The 21651-nt window shown below is 46.1% G+C and overlaps 1 protein-coding gene across 6 annotated transcripts in view; it reads left to right on the forward strand.

Moving 5' to 3' along the window:
- The first annotated feature begins 9684 nt into the window (after positions 1 to 9684).
- The window catches only part of TTL (tubulin tyrosine ligase), a 28611-nt gene continuing 16644 nt past the window's right edge, over positions 9685 to 21651 (forward strand). For all 6 annotated transcript variants that reach the window (XR_005212459.1, XM_037807688.1, XM_037807690.1 and 3 more), the window contains exons 1-5: positions 9685 to 9920; positions 11751 to 11829; positions 16465 to 16697; positions 18201 to 18336; positions 19257 to 19526. Coding sequence is in view for 5 of the 6 variants with exons in the window: in XM_037807688.1 (XP_037663616.1) it covers positions 9764 to 9920; positions 11751 to 11829; positions 16465 to 16697; positions 18201 to 18336; positions 19257 to 19526 (875 nt within the window). In the remaining variant the exon portion in view is untranslated. The remainder of the gene's footprint in view (positions 9921 to 11750; positions 11830 to 16464; positions 16698 to 18200; positions 18337 to 19256; positions 19527 to 21651) is intronic.

Below are 21651 nucleotides of genomic sequence, written 5' to 3' on the forward strand. Positions count from 1 at the left end.
GGGGACACATCCCAACCCTTCTAAATGACATAAATATGCCAATCAAAGATGCCCAGTGAAGTCCAAATAGAATAGATCCAAATAAACCCACCCTGAGACATATACTGATTAGATTGTCAAATGCTGAAGAGAAGGAGAAAGTTCTGAAAGCAGCAAGAGAAATAGTTTTTCAATAAAAAGTTTTGAGACTTTCTGAAAAAAAAAAAGCACACAATGGAAACACTAGCTGACAGAAGGCTGATGTATTGCTACACGTATGTTAGACTAGCAGACTTATGGGAAGAGATATTACTAGGGGTGAGGAGCGTTACTTCACAGAGATGACAGAGCCAGACTCAGTTATTTAAGCTTCTATCCCCAAAGCTAAAAACTGAACCTACAGAAGGTAGAAGGAAGGAATTAAAGAGCAGAAATCAATGAAATGGGGGTGGTGGTGAAGGTATCATAGAAAAAAGTTGACAGAACTAAAAGTTTGGTTTTGGAAAAGATTAATAAATTGGATAAACCCCTGGCAATACTGGTCAATAACACATAGAATCAATCTGTAGTGATTGGACGTAGTGTATAAGGAATGAAAATGAGATCCTCATTACAGATTTCACAGATATAAAAAATATATTAAGAAGATATTATGAACAAGTTTGTGTCTACAAATTTGAAAAATTATACAAAAGGGACAAAGTTCTTTAAAAATACAAATTATCATATCTTGCATAAGGAATGATAGTGAATCTGAATAGTCTGATATCTGCCAAAGGAATGTAATCTATGGCTTCACTGTTGTGTTCTCCCAAACATTTAAGGAAGGAAAAATATCAACCTTATGCAAATTCTTCCAATAACAGAAAAAGAAGGACCACACTTCAACTCATTTTGGGAGACCAACATAACCCCAATAGAAAAATCAGAAGCTGGAAAAATCATGTACAAGTCTCTCTTGTGAACACAGATGCAAAAAATCCTAAATGAAATATTATCAAATTCAATCCAGCAATAAATAAAAATGATAATGCATCACAACAAAATGACATTATGATATTATTCAGGAATATAAGTTTTACTTCACATTATAAATGCAAGCAGTGTAATCAATCACATTAAAAGGATAAAGGAGAAAAAACACCTGTAATCAATTAATATATCCAGGAAAAGCATTTGATGAAATTAACACCCATTAATGTTTTTCAAAAAAAACTCTTATCAAATAAGAAATAGAACATAATTTCCTTAATCTGATATATAATATCCCTCTTCCAAAATAATTAAGAGCAAACATCATACCAAATGATGAAATACTGAAGGTGTCCCCCTGGAACTAGGAAGGAGATGAAGATGTATGAAACTATAACTAGTTACAGATGACATAACTGTATATACAGAATATCCACAAGAATCTACAGACAACTAAATCAATAAGTGAATTTAGCAAGGGCACTGGATGTAAGGTCAATATACAAAAGTACATTGTACTTTTAGGTAATGGCAGAAAGCCAATGGAAAATGAAATTTAAAAATACTCTTTATGGTACCATCAAAAAAACAAATACCAAGGAATAAGTCTAATAAAACTATGCAAGACCACTACACTAAAAACTATAAAACATTATTTAGAAATTTCAGAAGATCTAAGTCTTCATTTGCAAAACTTCATATTGTAAATATAAAAAGTCTTCCCAAATAATCTGTAAATTCTATGCAAGTTCATTCTAAATCCTATTAAGCTTTTGTGTAAATTGACAGGTTATTCTTAAGTATACATGGAAATACCAAGGGCCACGAATAGCCAACATGATCTTGAGGAGGAACAAAGCCGGCTGATTTACGGGAGCAGAAGTCAAGACCTTATTGGGCTGCAGTAATTGAACAGAAAAACAGGAGCCAGCAGGACAGCAGAAAGAGGCAAGAAACAGCTCAGAGCCTAAGTGACCCCTGGTTTATAACCAAGATGCTACTGCAGTGCAACAGTGGAAAGATGGTCTTTTTGACAAATGTTACTAGGTTGGTTGGTTATCACAGAAAGAAAACATATTTATCTTGACACCTAACTTTTCACTTTGTACAAGAAATCAACTACAAATGGATTAAAGACCCAAGGGTTATGAAATAATAACTTTTCCAAGGGACAACTTAGGAGAAACGCTCTGTGGCCTTTGCAGAAGATGAATATTTCTTAATCAGCACCCCAAAGTACTGATCATAAAAAGGTGTTAAACTGCACTGCATTAGAATTAAGAGTTCTGTTCCTCCAAAGACAACATCAACTGAGTGCAGGACAATCCCACCTCCTGAAACAGAAACCCTCCACCCATTAGGCATTGACTCCCCATCCCACTGCCCTGCAGCCCCTGAAACCTGTACTCCAATTTCTGTCTCTAAGAGTTTGCATGTTCTCTGATATTTTCTTTGTAGTTACCGTAGGGCTGAAAGTCAACATTGTACATCTACAACAATCTCGTTTGCTTTTATACTGACTTAACTTCAATATGTTCCTATACACCTCTGTCCTCCCAGTTTTGTGTAGTTATTATAACCAATTACATGTTTATACATCATGAGTCCAAAACCACTGATTTATCTTTGCATTTTGTGCATTTGCCTTTTAGAGTCTGTAGGAAATAAAAAGTGGAGTTATAAACCAAAAATACAATAGTACTGGCATTAATATTTACCCATGCTATTACCCTCACCAGAGATCTTTATTTCTTGTCTAGCATCCTTCCCTTTCAACATGCAGAACTCTCTTTAGAATCTCTTGTAGGGCTAGTGACAAACTCTCTCTGCTTTGTTTATCCAGGAATGTCTTAATCTCGTCCTCATTTTTAGAACACAGTTTTGCTGGATATAGAATTCTTGGATGGCAATTTTTTTTTGCTTTTAGCACTTCAAATATGTCATCTAACTGCCTTCTTGCTTCCACGGTTTCTGATGAGAAATTAGCACTTAATCTCATTGAGCCTCCCTTGTATTTGACATGTTGCATCTCTCCTACGGTTTTCAGAATTCTCTTCTGTTTGGCACTCTACCATCTGATTATAATATGCTGTGGCATGGTTCTATTTGGGTTCATCCTGTTTGGAGTTTGTTGATTGTCTTGGATGTGTATATTCATGTCTCCTGTGAAATTTGGGAAATTTGCAGCCATTATTTCTTTGAATATCCTCTCTGCCCCTTTCTTGTTTTCTTCTCTGGGTTTCTCACAGTGTGTATGTCGGTAAAACTTGATGGTTTCCCATGGGTTCCTTGGGCTCTGTTCACTTTTCTTCATTCTTCTTTCAGCTCCTCAGACTGGATGATTTCAACTACTTATCTTCAAATTCACTGATCCTTTCTTCTGCTGGCTACAATCTTCTGTTGAACCTTTCAAGGGAATTTTTAATTTCTCTCGCTATGGTCTTCAGCTCTCTTTGGTTCTTTCTCATAATTTCCATCTCTCTATTCATATTCTCTTTGTGTTTGTCTATCATTTTCCTTATTTTCTTTAGTTCTTTGTCCATGTTTTCCTTTAGCTCTTTTGGCATATTTAGGACCAATTTTTTCAAGTCTTTGTCTGGTACATCCCAGGTCTCATACGCCTCGCTGATGGTTTCTAACACTTTAATTTTCTCCTTTGCCTGGGCTGTCATTTTCTGTTTCTTTGTAAGTTTTGTATTCTTTTGTTGAAGCCTGGATATTTTGATATTCAATGTGTTGTTGCTGGAATTTAGACTCTTATGCATCTGTTGTGTAAACTTGAATCCAGCTAGTGTTATGACAGAGCTTTCCTTGAATGCCAGGCACTAACCATAAATAAATAAATAAACACCTTAGCCAGTCTTTGCAGATGGACCTGTGCAAGTTCTCTTCTTCAGAGCTTATTCATACAATGAGTTTAGAGAATAGCTCCAGTCCAAAGCATAGGGGCCTCCCTGGTGCCTCTCTGTGCATGTGTCTCTTCTTGGGAATAGGAATTCCCCCATTTACTTGGACACAAATGTTGCCTCTTCCCTAGGAAAGAGTTTCCTCATAGCCCCAGCCTCTGCACTGTGTGTCCAAAGCCAACAATCCCATGCCCCAGGCAGCATGAGTTGACAGCTCTCCCACAGTGTTCCATACAAGAGCTTGGTGAGCTGCCTTTGGCAGGCCAGGCACATTCCTGAGGCCGCCGCCAGGCAGACTGGGCCAGACATACATACTCCGAGGATGTGCACAAGGGATGAGGACCAGGAATCCACACTGGGAGCCTGTGCTGGCACCAAGCCAGTGAGGGGTGGGCAGCCAGGGCACCATGAGATCCTGCTTCTTTTAAGTAGAATTTTTCTTGAATCTGTGCTCCCCTCGTTACCACACTCCTTTAACTGTTTCCTGAAGCTTCGAGAAAGATGATTCTGCCAGTCCTTGCTGGTTGTTCAAAGCTTCTGTGGGGGGCAGAAACTTGAAGTATCTCACACTCCATCTTAATTGGCAAAAGGCCCCTGATATATAAAGAACTTCTACAACTCAACATCAAAAAGACAAACAACCAAATTTTAAAATGGGCCAAGGACTTGAATAGACATTTCTCCAAAGAAGATGTGCAAGTGGTCAATAAACACATGAATAGATGCTCTACATCATTAGCCATTAGGGAAATGCAAAAGATATCATTTCATACCCACTAGAATAGCTACTAGTAAAGAATCAGAAAATAACAAGTGCTGGTGAGGATGTGGAGAAATAGGTACATTCATTCCTTGTTGGTGGGGATGTAAACTGGTGCAGCCACTGAGGAAAAAGTTTGGCAGTTCCTCTGAAAGTTAAGTATAGAATTACCATCCCACTTCTAAGTATATACCCAAAATAATTGAAAGCAGGGATCTGAACATATATTTGCACACTGATGCTCATGGCAGCATTATTCTCAATTGTCAAAAGATAGAGGCAAACCAAGTGTTCATTAGCAGCTGAATAGAGGAACAAAATGTGGTACATACATACAATGGAATATTATTCAGCAGTAAAAAGGAATGAAGTTCTGATGCATGCTACAACAATGGATAAATGTTGAATGCATCATATTAAGTAAAATAAGCCAGACACCAAAGGACAATCATTGTATAATCTCTCTTATATGCTTTGCCAGTTTGGATGTATTATGTCCCCCAAAATGCCATGATTTTTGATGCAATCTTGAGAGGCCAGACTCATTAGTGTCGATTAGATTGGAATCCTTTGATTGAGTGTTTCTATGGAGATGTGACTCAATCAACTGTGAGTGAAATGTTTGGTTGGATAATTTCCATGATGGTGTTACCCAGCCCATTCAGGGTGGGTGTTAATTCAATCACTGGAGTCATATAAAGGAGTTCACAGACAGAAGGACCTCAGAGCAACTGAGAGTGACATTTTGAAGAGGAGCTGCAGCTAACAGAGACATTTTGAAGACGGCTATTGAAAGCTGACATTTTGGAGAAAGCCATTTTGAAACACAACCTGGTAGCAAAGGAAGAAGACACCAGCCATGTGCCTTCCCAGACAACAGAGATATTCCAGAGGTCATTGGCCATTCTTCTGTGAAGGTACTCTGTTGTTGACACCTTAGCTTGGACACTTTATGGCCTTAAGACTGTAACTTTGTAACCAAATAAACCCCCTTTATAAAAGCCAGTCCATTTCTGGTGTTTTGCAAAACAGCAACATTAGCAAACTGGAACATAAGCAATAACTGGAATTTGAAAATTCATTGAGTAAGACATTAGAATACAGGACACCAGGTACAGGACTGGGGGTAGGGAATACGGAGTTAATGCTTAATTGGTGCAGGGTTTCTATTTGTGATGATGGATAAGTTTTGGTAATTTATGGTGGTGATGGAGGTACAATGCTGTGGATGTATCTAACACCACTGAATTTCATCCTCAATAATGGCAAAAATAATTAATTTTAGGTTGTATATATATTTACAGCATAGAATATATGATACAAAGAATGAACCATAATGTTAACTATAGACAATAGTTAATAACATAATTATAATAATAACATATCATCAATGATAACAAAGTTTCAGTAACAATGCAAAGTGATAATAATAGGGAAAACTGTGTATGTTTGTGTGTTGTGGGAAACCTGTACTTTCTGCATTTTTCTGTAAACTACAACTGCTCTAATAAAAAGATTTTTTAAAAAGTTGTCCTCCAACACTACTTTTTTTTTTTCTTAAACATTTTGATTGTGTCTGGGAGCCCTAACTCGCTCACCTGTACAGCCCACCCCTCTGAGACTCGGCCCTTCTGCACAGGTGACCTAGTGCTCATACAGCCACGAGAGGAGCTGCCAGTCCTGGCACCTTCTAATTATTGCAAAGGCAAAAAAAGAGGCGGTTGTATCCAGTATGCTTTTTTTTTTCACTTTAGTAGTTTTTGTATTCTCATTTAAAAATTGTTAACCAGCATAATGTTTTTAGTATTGGCTCTGTTAATGAAAAGTTTAACAGACCAAAATTACTATAAACTATCCCAGAGAACGGAGAGTTTTCCACATAAGGAGAAGGGGAATTAGTTACTTGGGCTACTGAAAACGTCTGCAGATCAGTCACAACCATCTCCTTCAGAGCAGAAGCTGTAAAAATCCTCTGATCCATCTTTTGATTGACAGTCATGAGTTTGGCCACCCACGGAGAACCAACAGGCGGGAAACATGGACATTTTTCCTTACCTTGATGGGAAGATAGGTTCCATTCTCCAAGCCAAAAGAGCAAATAGTTGGATTCACTCTAAATGTAAGAAATCCAGTTTGTTTACCAGCAACAGGCGTTTTACATCCACATGACAACCCAAGACTGTGGTGTCTCCGGCAACTGTTAGCTGACTCTGCTTCTGACGTCAGGTCACACTGAACTGCTAACAAGCAAACATCATAATTTATGCATCGAGTTGTTGAGGTTCTGCTGCTGGATTAGAGTCTGAGAAAGAAGTCAGTCACAAAAATAAGACTTGACCATAGTTCTTCAAAAAATTGTATTGCGGGAGCTGAAAGGAAATTAGATACTGGGATGAATGAAAGCCACATGATGTCACTGAGCAGTTAAGTTTATTTGGCTTCTTCTTCCTGGTTCCCTCAGGTGTGGATTTCACAAGAATTTGGTTTTCCAGTGGATCTTCAGGCTGCTGTTTTGCTGTTTCTTGGGAACAACAGAAGGAAGGGTAGGGGTTAACTGGAGGGAAAAGAGATTAAATATGTACTATGGGTACACCATGTGCCGGGGCAGTCTGTTCATCTTACCACTTATTCTCTAGAGAAATTTCTTAAGGGAAGTATTACTAAGTTCACTTTATAGAAAAGGAAGCTGAAGCTCACCAAGGTTCAACGTTTTCCCCACAATCTCAGAGCTAAAAAAGTGGGTGGAGATTGGATTCAACTATAGATCTTGGTGATACAGAGGAATTGTCCCTTGCTTTATGTGACAACTCTGAGGACTGAGAAGATTGGAGCATGTTAATTGTGCTTAATCTTTGAGAATTATTTCCTATTCAAATTATCTCACATTCCTTGACTTCCAATAAGTTCTGAAGACTACAGAGTATGAGTTGTTTTGGATCAGGAAAACAGAAACCACTCTAGGTATTTTAAACAGGGGAAAATAAATTAAGGAATTAATTATAAAAGTGATGGAAGGGATAGTATTTGGATGGGTGGGTGGCTTCTGGCTGTGGCTGATTGAGGAGATAGGCAAATCCTCTTCCCTAAAAGCAACTATAAAGGTGGACAAAACTGACAAAACAAACATACATTTCGGCCCTAAAGAAACTGGTCAAAGACAAACACAATCCTAGAAGGATCTATGCTTGAGCAACTGTTGGATTTTGGGTAAGATCAGTGAAGATTGGGTGGTCTGGTTTGCAGGTTATGCCAACTCCTTGTCCCACCAGCTTGATCTGCATGGTGGTTGGGCCAGGGTCGGCGAGCCGGGAGGACCAGGGGCTTCTCAGCCACCCCTGGTGAGGGGTCACTCACGGCGGGGCAGACTGGGGGCTCACACCCAGGGTCGCTGTCAGGAAAGTGACTTCCCAGAGGCAGGAGCCGGGAGAGCCAAGGACGCCTCTGGACGAGCCTGCAGAGCCCCTGCGGAGCAACGAAGCTATGTTCACACTCCTGGTCAACCGCGAAGCTTTGTTCACGAGCACAGAAGGTCAAAAGGGCCCACAGGGCCTGAGCACAGCCAGACACCTCCACACAGATGCCTGGGCAGAGGGCGGAAGCCGGACAAAACGAGCCTTTCTGCTCCGCTGAGGTAGAAAAGTCCCCGGGAGAGCCGGACGGGCCTGGTTTGGATCGTTTCCCCATCTTTGACAGCTCATCATGGCACGAGGGATGGAGGGGTTCGGCCCAGAGTGTGTCCCACTGGAGAAACGTAAAATGAGTTCGGAGGGAAGAAAGATGAACTCTCTTGTCAGGAAAAGGGGGGAGGGCAGCGAAGTACAAAACAACAACAACGACGACAAAACAAAACAAAACAAAACAAAAAACAAGGAGTTCACTACAAAACTCAAGTGAGAAAAACGAGAAAGAAGAGAACAGCAATTTGGATTCGGGCTTTCGGATGCTGACGGTGCCGGTACCGAGATCCGCGGTGGTGGGGAGGCAGCGACGGAGCCACTCGCGGGGCGCAGCGGGCGGTGCGGGGCGGGGAGGGCCGCGGCGAGCGTGGGAAGCCCTCCAGGGCCGTGGGCTGTAAGAGGCCGAGTGCCTTGGCCCGGGTTACGCAGAAAGGTGGCCCTGAAACAGGGATGTGAATGCACGCAGTTTATTTGGGAGGCGACCCCAAGAACCAGCTCAGAGGGCTGCGGCCGCGAGGCGGGGGGGGGGGGGGGGGGGGGGGGCCGCGGAGGGCGCGGGGCAGCAGGTGCCGCCGCCGCAGCTGGAGCCCGATGCCGCGGAGCCTGAGAGCAGCTGGCGCACGTGCCCGCCGGGGGCAGGGGGCAGGGGGCAGGGGCCCGGGCGCTCTCCTCCACGCCTGCCCGCCCTGGGGGACTGTGGGCCCTTCGGCGCCTGCCCCACCGCCGCGCTGGGCGAGCTCCCCGCAGCCAGCGAAGGCCCTCCAGCGCGGGCGGGGAGGGGGCGGTTAGGGTGGGCGGGGGAGGCGGCCCAGGGTGCTCGCCCTCTGCGCGAGAGGGAAGGACTCGGGCGCGAGGCGGGGGTGATCCGTGAGCGCGTGCGGGAAGTTTACAGGAAATCCGACAGCCGTCCTCTCTCTGTCCCTCCAACGCGCCAGGAACTTTAACGACCCGCTTCCTCACCACTCAGCAGGGGAAATCGAGGTCAACGGGGGCAGCGCGGGCCCCAGCACCCGGACACGGCAGGCAGGGAGCGGGGTCCGGGGCTCCCCGAGGGTACGGGGCAGTTTCCAGCAGCCGGGTCAGGAGGCGGCCCGGGCGGAGACTCCGCCACGAAGGGCGCGCTCCCCCCGCGCCACAACCACGCCCGCGCCCTCGCCCGCGCGCTCCTCCCGCGCGCTCCGCCCTCGCCCTAACCCGCGCCCGCGCCCACTCCCCTGCCTGCTCCCCGGGAGCGCCCCGGGGTCTGCGGACACAGCCTGAGGGCTTCTTGCTTTTCATCTAGGAAAGGTCCTGAAATTCCAGCCGGGGACCCCACCGGCCCCGCCCCGGCTCCACCCCGCCCCGGCGCGCCGCGCGGCATCACGGGGAGGGGGCGGACCCGGCGCCGGGGCGCGCGGCGGGGTCGGTCGGGGCCGGGGTCGGCGGGCTCCGGGGTCCGCGCCGAGCGCCTCCTCGCCCCGCCGCCCGCCATGTACACCTTTGTGGTGCGCGACGAGAACAGCAGCGTCTACGCCGAGGTGTCCCGGCTGCTCGTCGCCAGCGGCCACTGGCGGCGGCTGAGGCGCGACAACCCGCGCTTCAACCTGATGCTGGGCGAGCGGAACCGGCTGCCCTTCGGGAGGCTGGGTGAGCGCGCACCGCCGGCACTGGCCCTCCCGCATCCGAGTCGGGCTCCGGCCGGAGTCGCGGCGCGGCCGCCAGGGCCTGCGGCAGTGGCCGGTCCCTGCAGCCCGGGCCGCGCCTGCCGCCTCGGGCCTCCTTGGCCGGTCGCGGCGCGCGGAGCCCCCGGTGGCACCAGCGGGGGTTCCGCTCCGCGGGCCCTGGCGGGGGAGGCCCGCATAAGCGGCCCGGGTGCGGGAGGAGGAGGTGCAGACGCGCGCCTGGCCCGGGGAGGGAGGCAGGGGGCGGCTGCCGAGGACCTGCCCCGGGCGGCGCCGGGAGCGTGGCTTCCCCACTGTCGGGGCGGGCGGTTTCCCGGAGGCTGGGCGCGCCGCCCCTGCGCCGCATTGCCGAGGGCTCCCCTCGGCACCCCGCACCCATCACACCAGCCTGTTGGAAGGGGGCGGCGGGAGGCGGAGAGCCGCGGCCTCCTTGTGTGATGGCGTGATCCGGAGGTTGTCCAGATCCCTGCAGTTCCCGCCGACCCCAACGAGCCTCCTGGGCTCGCCCGCCTCGCGGAGAGGCCGACATGCAGCCCGGGTGGGCCGAGCTCTTTACCAAAGAAAGGAGGCACCGGGGGTCCCAGGACCGCGCTCCCTGCTTGGAGGCAACCACGAGGGCAGGGCGCCGCCCGGAGAGGAGACGATCCCCAGAGGCAGATGTGGGGGAGGCTGGAGAGGCGCAGGGCCAAGACGGAAAATAGGCCGCCAGGGACCGGCCGGCCACGGGGAGGTGACCGCGTGAAACCCGGGTGGACTGAGCAGCAGGGGGTTAAATGGTCCACCCTAAGGGGCCTCCTCAGGAAGCCCCCAGCACAGAGGACACCTTCCTGGAGGAAAGAGGAAGGAAAAACTGCTTAAAGAGAGAACATTTATTTTCTCCCTCCTCTGTCCTCTTCCCTTCCTGACCCACCCCCTCTCTCTTTGGACTGTGGGGGCTCCGCCGGGGCCTCCTGTGCTCAAGGGACGAGAACGGCTCGGGAGCTGAAGCCCACAAAAAGCAGGGCATCCCCTAACCAAAACGGCGGCATGCCTTCGGTGTCAGGGACGTTTACCTTTGGCTACAAGCTGCCCGCTTGTCGCGGCGGGAAAGGCTCAGGCTTGGGAATGCAGGGGGGACAGTGGTGCCCAGCCCTGGGACAGCAAGGGCCGGTTAGTGCCTGAACTGGATTCTGTGCTGTTCTCCACGAATTATTCTCACCTCTGGCATCTGCCATTCACACTCCCATTGTTTGGTGTTACTTTTGTTAGGATTCTAAGCAAGAATTTTAAACTTTTGTTGTTATTTGTATCTTTTCTGCTTTAGTTTTAGAGTGGAGGAGACATGCAGCAGGATCTGTTGAGAATAGGTTTCCCTGTGGGGTGATGCAGGGAAGAAAGTTCTCATGGCTTCAGATTTTATAGACGCCCCTCTCCACTCCCCTCTTTTGCCTGCTAGTGGCTCCCCAGGAGCTCACAGGGGCAGATGTGCTGGAGGACAGTAGCATCTTGTTCCACTGCCGCCTGTGATTGCCGGGAAGCAAGGCCCAGGGGTGTGGAAAGCCTGGCTGTGCAGGGATCACTAGCAAGCGCGTATGTTTTCAGCTAAGTATGCTTGGGATCAGGGAGTGGTGAGATAGAAAAGACCCCTAGACCACGCCTTAACGAGAAGAAAAGGCAGCAGAGGTTCTTGGTGGAGCTGCGAGGTTGGTATAAGATACCCTGTGGGGAGAGCGAGAGAAAGGGCCCACCGGGTCCGCCGGGGCTGTCGCTGACTCCCGCCTTGTCCTGTCCTCTGAGCCTTCTCGTTCCTTCGCAGGGCACGAGCCGGGGCTGGTGCAGCTGGTGAATTACTACAGAGGGGCCGACAGACTGTGCCGCAAAGCTTCTCTGGTGAGGTGAGGGTCCTCTCAGACCTGCTCTTTCAGCGTTTTACATGAATGAATTTTGTTTTCTTCCTGAAAAACAGAAGCAAAACTCTGGGATGATTGATGATTTCTAAAGGGCAAAAATTTCCTTTACTGAAAAAGCCAGCAAGTAGCTCTTCTGGGGCTTCTTCGAGCTACTTGATGACTGAAACTTTGCAGTTCGCTGCTTGATAAAGAAAGCGGTGCCTCCTGGGTCCCCCCCGGGAGCAGAGCCTGGGACAGGTGTCTGGGGGAGGGCTCTCTGCAGAGACCTGACCCAAGGGGAGGGAAGCAGGCGTCCCGGCGGGGGCTGCCGCTGCAGGCTCGCCTCAGCCCCGACCCCCGGCTCCCGGTGAAGGCGCCTCCGAGTTGGCCCTCTTGAGTTGGGGGCCCGGCTGTCGTGCTCCAGGTGGTCGGCATCCGCCCTGGGGGGACTCTCGGGCAGTGGTGACACTCTGCTCCGGCTCGTCCTCTGCTCCCCGGGGCTCATGTCCTCACTCTGGGAGCCCCGGGCCCTCCCGGGTCGGGAGCCGTGAGGCCCAGCTGAGGCCCGGTGGACGTTTGACTCTGTGGCTAAGTTTCCTTCTCCGTGGCAAGGATTGATTGAGGTAACTTATGAGAAGGCTTTGAATGACGCCTGCCTTCTAGTTCGCTGTAGGTGGGAGCCCCCCTTACCACTGCTCCTGTTTGTCACGGCTCTAGTGGACCCTCGGCCCCAGCAGGGCGCCGGTGCTCTTTCCGCAGTGGCTGGTGGAACGCGTGTGCAGCCAAGTACATCGTTCACATCCTTTTTTCATTCTGGGTCTTCAAAATCTGGGGCGTCCTTTACATTTATAGTACATTTTACATCGGAATTAAATTTTCATTGGAAATACCTGATCTGTATTTAGAGTTCCTAAAGTTTATGCTTGAAAAAGTAGATTTACATACCTAAGTATTCCTACATACATAAGAGTTTTTCAGTGACTGGATTGAGTACCAGAAAATAATTTTCCTTTAATATTTGCATCCATGTGGACAAAACTTGTTCACCTTTCTTAGAAGAATTGATTTGACTTACAAGTCAAAGCATACCAATTTTTAAACTATGTCTGTACAAGTTAATTCACCAACTCTTGTGTCAACACATTATTAATATCGAATTCAAAGGGGTATTGCATAAATTGAAAAGCGACTCTAAGTGCGTCAACCAAGTGAGTGTTCTTCAGACTTTTCTTTAGTTTTTGCAGTTAGTTTGCCTCATGCTATATATTACAATGAAAATCTCTGTATACGGAGTCACATTAAAAAATGTGTAGCATCATGACTCCTGATTTGTATTATGAAGTTACAACATAAATTTTCATACCTGTCTAGCCAGATCAAAAATAAACTTTTCTCTTCCTTATGTTACTGTCAAAAACCACAGTCTTCAATAGTTAGGCCCACCTGATTCTGCATCAAACAGAGAAATGGGTCTCTTTGCATTGGCAGAAGCCAGGTTTGTTAAGAATGCATCCACAAGGAAATGGAGGAAAAATCTTTCCAAGACCAGTTCAAAGTGAGAAGGGTGATTTGGGCTTTTATAGCCCAAACAGACAAAGGAATGGCAGAGGTCCAGAGGAAAGCAGGAAAAAAAAAGAAAAGAAGAGAAAAACTAAGTAAAAGTCACAAGATTCGTTAAAGTGAGTAATGGTCTCCTGCTTTCTTAGTGCTGGTCAGCGTATTTTGTTATCTTCTAGTCCTCTTTTTCTTTTGCTGACCATTCAGGCTTTGATCCTGTTCTTCACAGAGAGGAAGGCACTGATTTATTAGTCCATCTGGTGTCTCGGGCTTTGTCCCATCTGCTTTGGTCTCTAATCTTATCTCTGCAGGCAAAGCTGGGAAAGTCTCATTAATACAACTAGGATCAGAGAGTAAACTTTTGACATTAGGCCACAGCAAGCCAAGCTTGCAAGGGCTTTTAGGCCTAAAATGAATCAAAGCTGCTTGAGGGATATGTTTATGGTAAACATTTTCTAGCTACTAAAGGCTATACCAAGCATTTTCCAGCTAAAGGATTCTATTGATCATCTCTCCAACCACCCAGCTGTCACTTAGAAATTTAAATTTAGCTTGATCACATACAGTGTGACACATTAAGTCACACTGCCATTTTTTATCTTCATTGAATGAAATAATAAATTATTGAAAGAAAATAATGATTTGGAAAGTGTTCCTTTTATCTCAAGAAAGTCTGAATCGGAGGTAACAATACGGTGTATCTTGATAAAACCCTTCCCTGACTCAGTCAGTCCTGACAGGGAACACTGTATCCTTAAATTCACTGTCTTCTGTTTCTTTCTGCAGTGCATGAACTGTGAATCACTGTAGCATTCTGCAGTGTAGAGTGAGCCCTTTTAACAATTGTATCCGTGACGCTTTCCACAGAGTCTCCTTCGGGAAACGGAGCACAAGTGTTTTCAACATGTATCATACAGTGTAACGAAACCTCGGCACTCTTAAAATTCCAGTAAATCCAAATTTTAAGCTAACCTTGCTTGCAGTGCTTTCTGTCATGATAGAAACTGATTTTTCATATGTAGATGAAATTCTTTGTTGGGTGTAGAAGATTTTAAAATATTTACACCATGAGTTTGATTTTTTTTAGACAATTTGACAATGTTTCTTCATATATTTGGAAATCCTTTGAGATAAAACATTCCCAAAGTATTCATTAGGTGGCATCTCTGATGTCACATGACTACCTAAAGCTAAAGAAAAGTATTTGTGATTTTTCATATTTTGAATCATGTAAGCTTTAATATTGTTACAGTGGCTTTGTACTCATGGGCAGTTGTTTGTAGCTTAATTGGAGATCTTTTCACTGTTTATAAAATATCTTTTTAAATCTTTTCCCCCAAATTATTTCATTCACCATCTTTCCATCCAAAATGGTTTTCTTTGTGCAAAAATCCAAGCCATTTTATAGCTGACTATGTTTACAAGCTCAGATCCTGTTAAAAAATTGTTTTAAAATTTTTTGTTGGATACTTAATTCTGGTTTCACGTTACTGATTTCATCATTTCTTTTTTGACTGTTAAGAGGAAACTGCTTATCAAATCACTATGTATTTGCTAAAAATGTCTCTTTCACACAACAAACAAGCAGCTTTTTCTTTTTGCTCTGCCATGGCAAATTATAATTGTCCTTCATTGTGAAATTTGTGTCTCACCTTCTTTCACCTTTTTCCCTTTCAGTTCTGATCGTAGCACTAGCTTCCGCATCTCTGCTTGATTCTTCATTGGTAATTAGCCTTTAAGTTTACAAGCATCCATATTTATTTTTTTAAGTAGATAATTATGTTTCACCTTAGTTACCATTCTTAGTTTACACAGCCTTCTTTGTAACGTGTGCTGCCTGCGTAATAAATGCATTAAAACGTGATCCTGGGTCTCAGCCACGGTAATGCTGTTTTGTTTTATTGATTTTAACAGTGTCGCGCAGGGGCCTGGCGGGCCGCTGAAACGCAGCCATGACTCTCCCTTGCAGTGATTGGGGGAAACGTCACCCGAGGAAACAAGCACGCTGTGCTTCATGGGAACGGGGTTTTTACATGAATTTAGATACAGCGTTCAGTGCAGTTTTTTGGTCACACCGGCCACACCATGTGGGCACAGGGTTTAACGTTTGCTGAGTTGGAAATGAGTATGTACGTGTACATTTCCTTTGAGGCCAGGTACTTTGAATTGTTGCCTTTGACTCTGAAGGAACTCGGTCTCTAATCTCAGTTTGAACGCCGTTTCCTCCTCTCTGCGTTGGCTCTGCCGGGCCTGCAGGTGGACCTCGAGCAGGCTGATGGTGCCCCTTCTGGCCCGGGTGGGAGCCCTGGGGTGGGGGCCTCGGTGCAGGACCCCTTGAGCCCGGGCTCGCCCCCCAGCCGTGTCGTGTACCACCTCGTGGTCTTGAAGTTTACCCGACTCCCTGTGACCACTCTGCGTTTGTGAAATGGGCAGCTAGAGCCTCCTCTCCCTGCGAGTGATCGGACGGTCCATGCAGGGGAGACCCCGGGGAAGCTGAGGCTACGTCCGCCCCAGGCCTGGCTGCGCCTGTTGAGTTGTGTTCTCTCGGGGGTGAGGGGTGGGGTTTAGTTAGGGCCCTGGCGTCCCGTGTCCCATTGGAAAGGTTCGCTCTTTGTTCGTCACCCAAGCCAGGCCGACCTAAAGGAAAGGAGGAAAGAACTGAATTAAGCCATTAGGTAATTTCGGTTCCCAGGCGGCCTTTCTCCCCTGAGGGTTGGGACCAAGATAGAACTTCTGCTGGCCATCCTAATGATTTCTTCAGTTCTTCTCTTTGTTTTTTTACTGTGGATCTGGCTCAAGCACAGCATCTGCTGAAGGGACGTTGGTTCAGGATTCCTGCCAGTTAGGTTACCTTCGGGATGCATTGGAAGGGAGCTAGTTGCGGGCATCCAGCCTCCTGTTGAATTGACGGGGCCGGCGTTCCGGCGGATGCGCAGGGGACCGAGAGCAAGTGGTGGACCAGAAGGGAACCAGCTCGGCCTGGCTGGCCCCTCCCTGAGGAGCCCCTGGGGCGGGACTGGCCCTTCCGAGTCGAGCTGACTCCTGACGGGGCACCGGGAAGGACTGACCCTCTGTGTCCTCCAGGCTGATCAAGACGAGCCCCGAGCTGGCTGATGCCTGCACCTGGTTCCCCGAGTCCTTCGTGATCTACCCGACCAGCCTCGGGACTCCGGTGGCTGCAGCGCAGGATGGCCCCTACCCTCCCGTCAGAAACTCACGGACCGATGAAAGGGAGTTCTTTCTGGCTTCTTACGACAGCAGGAGGGAGAGTGGAGAGGGCAGTGTTTGGATTGCAAAGTCATCAGCTGGTGCCAAAGGTGAGTTGGCATTACAGCCTCGCGTCCTTCCCCGCAGGCTCCATTCGCTCTTTGTGCAGTTCCCTGAGCTCGTAACGACGTGTGTAAACGAAGGGCCCTGTGCTAACCTGAGCCCCTGAGGGTAGAGACCATGTTGAGTTATATAGTTTAAAAACCCCTCTGTAGACTGATGACTTTATATCTCCAGGCTGGATCTGTCTGCTTGAGCACCTGATCCATTTGGTACCTCGACACCCCTAAAAAGCATCTCAAACTTAACAGGTCCCATGTGGGCCTCTTCATTTCCTTCCCAGCTGTACCCACCCCCAGCCTGCCCCATTTCAGCCCTCCCTGCTAGTCTCCCAGTCTTCACAGCCCAAAACCGAGTTGGCTGGTCTTTTCCTTGCCGTCTCTACCTCAGGCATCAGCAGTCTTGCTTGCCCCACCTTCAGAATACATTCTGAATGGACTGCATCCTGCCACTTCTGCTCCCATGCGAACTCAAAGCCACCATTCTCTAGTCTACGTGGTGGCCTGGCCTCATCCCTGGTTCTCGTCACAGCCAGTTCTTCTCTCAGCCAGGGTGACGTTAAAAAGGTAAATCTGATCTTGTTACTCCCTGCTGAAGACTTAACAGCTGGCTTCCCAGTGCAACTGGAGGAGGTTCTGGATTCCTGGTGGTGGCTGCCCAGCAGCCATGTGCTCAGATCTCCGGCTCGTCTCCTTCGGTCCCGGCCTGGCTCACCCTCCGCAGCGCGAGGGCTGCCCGGCCGCCCCTCCCACACTTACACCTGTCTCTGTGCCTAGAATCGGCTTTCCTGACTCATTTTCTACTTTTCCCATCTCAAATGTTGCCATGTCAGAGAAGGCTTTTCCAGCCTTAAATAGCCTCTGTGCCCCTTCCTTCCTGCCTTCTTGCTCTTGTGTCCTCCTGGCTTGAACCCTCATAGCACGAGAATCTGTACTTGTTCATCCGAGTCTCCCCCAGAAGGACGTAGCTCCGTGTAAACTAGACTCTCTGCCTTGTTCACCCCCATATCCCGCTTCTCTGCCCCATGGCACTGACTACGTATGTGTTGAGTGACGCTTGGAGAGGGTGAGGTTTATCATACTCATGACACAGTTCCAGCTAACGAGCATACGAGCGTAGTCTCTGTAACTGCTGTCGTACGCTTTTAAAAACCATGCCAGTGTGAACGTTCTTTTATTTCCTGGAAGACCAACTGGCCATTGGGACTTATTTCTCACCCTGGTCCAGTGCCCTCGCCTTCTTTTCCACCAACCATGAGATAGGAGGTTATCACCTGGAATCTCCAAGCGAGACCCTCCCCTGCTCTCCTTCCCCGCTGTGACCCTCTCGGGGGCTGCCCCTGGCTTAGGTCTGATGGTAAATGGGGAAGCGGAGGCCACAGCCCTCTGTGGATCTGGGTGTGGCGTCAGGTGGCTGCTAAGACGGCGCCTTCGGGAGAGCGTTTCCTCCCGGGATGCACTGGACGAGCTCCTGTCCTGATTCCATCCCGTCAGGTGAAGGCATTCTCATCTCCTCGGAGGCTGCCGAGCTGCTGGATTACATCGACAGCCAGGGCCAGGTGCACGTGATCCAGAAGTATCTCGAGCGCCCTTTACTTCTGGAGCCAGGTCACCGCAAGTTTGACATTCGGTAATCCTCCGAGAAAAAATGAGTGTGTGCATGCCGGGGAGGGACGGGAAGTGTGGTGAAGTGTTGGAGTGTTTAATGTGCCCCAACGTGTAGCACAGCTGAATGGAACTGAGCTCCTGTACCTAACTTTATATTTTTCTTTTAATGTTTATTTTTTCTTTATTATTTCTTCCTAGAAAATGTTACTAAGACTATGGTTTTTCTTTTTTAATATTCCCTCTCAAAAAAATGACTTATGAGTCCAAAGAGAAGAGTATAAATGTATGGGGCTTGCTTATGGAACACATATTTCAGACACAACAGATTGTGCAACCCTGCCAAATAATATGTCCTCACTACTTTATGTGGGTTTCGCAAACACATGACTGCGTTTGTTCACAGTTTTATGTTTGTTCCGGATTTCTCCACTAGAACCTCAGGTATATGAACTTTTTAAGTTTCTGAGCAAAGGGCCTGGTGTGTACAAAGAGGTCATGTGGAGCTTTCTGAGCTAAAACAGCCTGTCTCCGGCTTGCCCCTGACCTGCTCATCCCCCTTCCTCTTGGACTCTGATGAGTCCTGCTGCATGATGACTTGCTGCTTCTTAAATATCAATCCTATGTCACATCAGCTTCAGAACGAACAGTCTTCCTCGTAAGATTATTAAAAAGGCAAGATTGCAAATGCATGTGTCACAGGTTGGTTTTAAAATCAACCATCCAAATCTCTTCAAAATGCTGCATCTTTCGAATGGATCAGAGTCTCCTTGTCATTGTACTGATGTCCCCCCGTCTTGGCCAAGTGTCATAGTTTTCCTTATGTAGTCGCAGAACTGACCTCCTTCCCCTGTTGCCCTCAAAAACGTCAAGGTGTGGGGACTGACGTGCACAGTCTAGAGGAACTGGATGAGTTGCTAACACGGAGCTCCTGTTGACTTGCAGGAGCTGGGTCTTGGTGGACCACCAGTACAACATCTACCTCTACAGAGAGGGCGTGCTGCGGACCGCCTCGGAGCCGTATCACGCTGACGACTTCCAAGACAAAACCTGCCACCTGACCAATCACTGCATTCAGAAAGAGTACTCAGAGAACTACGGGAAGTACGAGGAGGGGAACGAGATGTTCTTTGAGGAGTTCAACCAGTACCTGACGAGCGCTTTGAACACCAACCTGGAAAGCAGTATCTTACTACAAATCAAGCATATAATAAGGTAAAGGAATTGCATCCTTTTAGGTTATCTGTTTCTTCTTGAAGTTGCTTGGGAGTTTGTGCCTTTTAAGAAATTGGTTTACTTAAGTTGTCAAAATTTATGGGTAAAAGTTATTTGTCATATTCCCTTATCATTTTAATGTCTGTAATCACTTCTTTCTTTCGTGGTATTGGTAATTTGTGCCTTCTTTATATTTTACTTGGGCAGATGGATGGTAGGTTTATCAATTTTTACTATTTTCAAAAACTTTTTTCATCTTTTGGTTTTATTGATTTTTCTCTGTTGCTTTTGTTTTCAGTTTCTTTGACTTGTGCTCTTTGTTATTTCCTTCCTTCTGCTTTTTTGGGAGCTTCAATTTGCCCTTCTTTTTCTAGTTTCTTAAACTGAAAGTTTGGGTCATTGACTTGAGATGTTTCTTTTTTAAAAAAAAAAAAAGCATTTAATGCTATCAGTTTCCCTCTAAGCACTTCCTTAGCTACACTGCACTGATTTTGATATTGTTTTTATTTTCATTTTATTAAAAGATTTCCAAATTTCCCTTTTATCTTTATTTTTGACTCATGGTATTTAGAAATTTGTTATTTAATTTCCACATTCTTGGGGATTTTCCAGATCTCTTTGTGGTATCGATTTCTGTTTTGAGTCTGTTATGCTCAGAGAACCTACTTTGTATGGTTTTGTTTTTTTAATATCTATCAAGGTTTGTTTTATGGCCCAGAATATAAAGTATCTTAGTGAATGTTCCACATACACTGAAAAGAATGTGTATCCTGCTGTTGTTGGGCAGAACGTTCTATAAATGTCAGATCAAAGTGGTTGCTAATCTTGTTCAAATGTTCTACACCCTTGGCTGATTTTCTATTGTGTTTATTCTACCCATTACTGACAGAGAAATATTGATGTCTCCAACTGTAATTATGGATTTGTCTATTTCTCCTCGCAATTTTATCAGTTTTTGCTTCATATGTTTTGAAGCTCTGTTGTTAGATGCATACACATTTAGAATTATCTTTTCTTGGGGAATTGATCCTTTTATCATGGTGTAATTTCTGAGTTTATCTTGGGTATATTCCTTATTTTAAAGTCTACCTTGTCTGACTTAATATAGCCTCTCCAGTTTTCTTTTGATTAGTGTTTGCATGATATGTCTTTACTATCCCTTTACTGTTATTGTCTTCTGTTCATGGTATTTAAAGTGGGCTTCTTGAAGACAGCATGTAGTTGAGTTTTGTTTTATTTTTTAATCCAATATGACAATCTTTCTTTTAATTGGTGTGTTTATACCATCAGCATTTAATGTAATTACTGATATGGTTGGATTTACATCCACTGTATTATTATTTGTTGTCTATCTGTCCCCTTTTTTTTTTTTTTATTCTTCAATTCCCCTTTACTGCCTTCTTTTGAATTATTGGAAAGTTTTTTAGAGTTCCACTTTAATATGTATGTTGAATACTTGGTTCTGTCTCTTTGTATTATATTTTTAGTAGTTTCTCTGTGGATTACAACATACTATCTAATGTTTCACAGTTTTCTGAGAGTTAATAATTTACTACTTCAAATAACATGTAGAAGCCTAACAACCATATAGTTCAGTTAACCCTCCCTCCTCTTTGTTATAAGTTGTCATATATAGTACGTTGAAATCTCCACCACGTTTTATAGTTTTTGCTGTCAGTGGTCATATATATTTTTGTATGTACACCAGAGATTGTCAGGTTAGATTAAAAACAAAAGCAAAAACCACAAGATCCAACCGTATGTCACCTATGAGAAACCTGCTTTAAACAGAAAAGGAGAACAGTCTTGTATTGACCTACATACTTACCATTTCTGCAGTTCACGTTCTAAGTTTCGCCCCCTGGAGGCTCAAGGCTCTCCTTTGGCATTTCTTTAGAGCAGCTCTGCTGGCGAGAAAGCCTCTTCGTTTTCCATCATCTGAGAATGTCTGTATTTTGCCTCATTCCTGAAGGATGTTTTTCCCTGGATTTAGAATTCTGGGTTAGCTGTTCTTTTTTTGGGAGGTGGGGGCAGTTTTAAAGATGTTCCACTGACTCCAGAGTTTCTGATGAGAAATCTGCAGTCATTTGCATTGTTGTTCTCCTACAAATAATGTGACATTTTT

The sequence above is a fragment of the Choloepus didactylus genome, chromosome 17 (genome assembly GCF_015220235.1).
Source record: "Choloepus didactylus isolate mChoDid1 chromosome 17, mChoDid1.pri, whole genome shotgun sequence".
NCBI classification, from domain to species: Eukaryota; Metazoa; Chordata; class Mammalia; order Pilosa; family Megalonychidae; genus Choloepus; species Choloepus didactylus.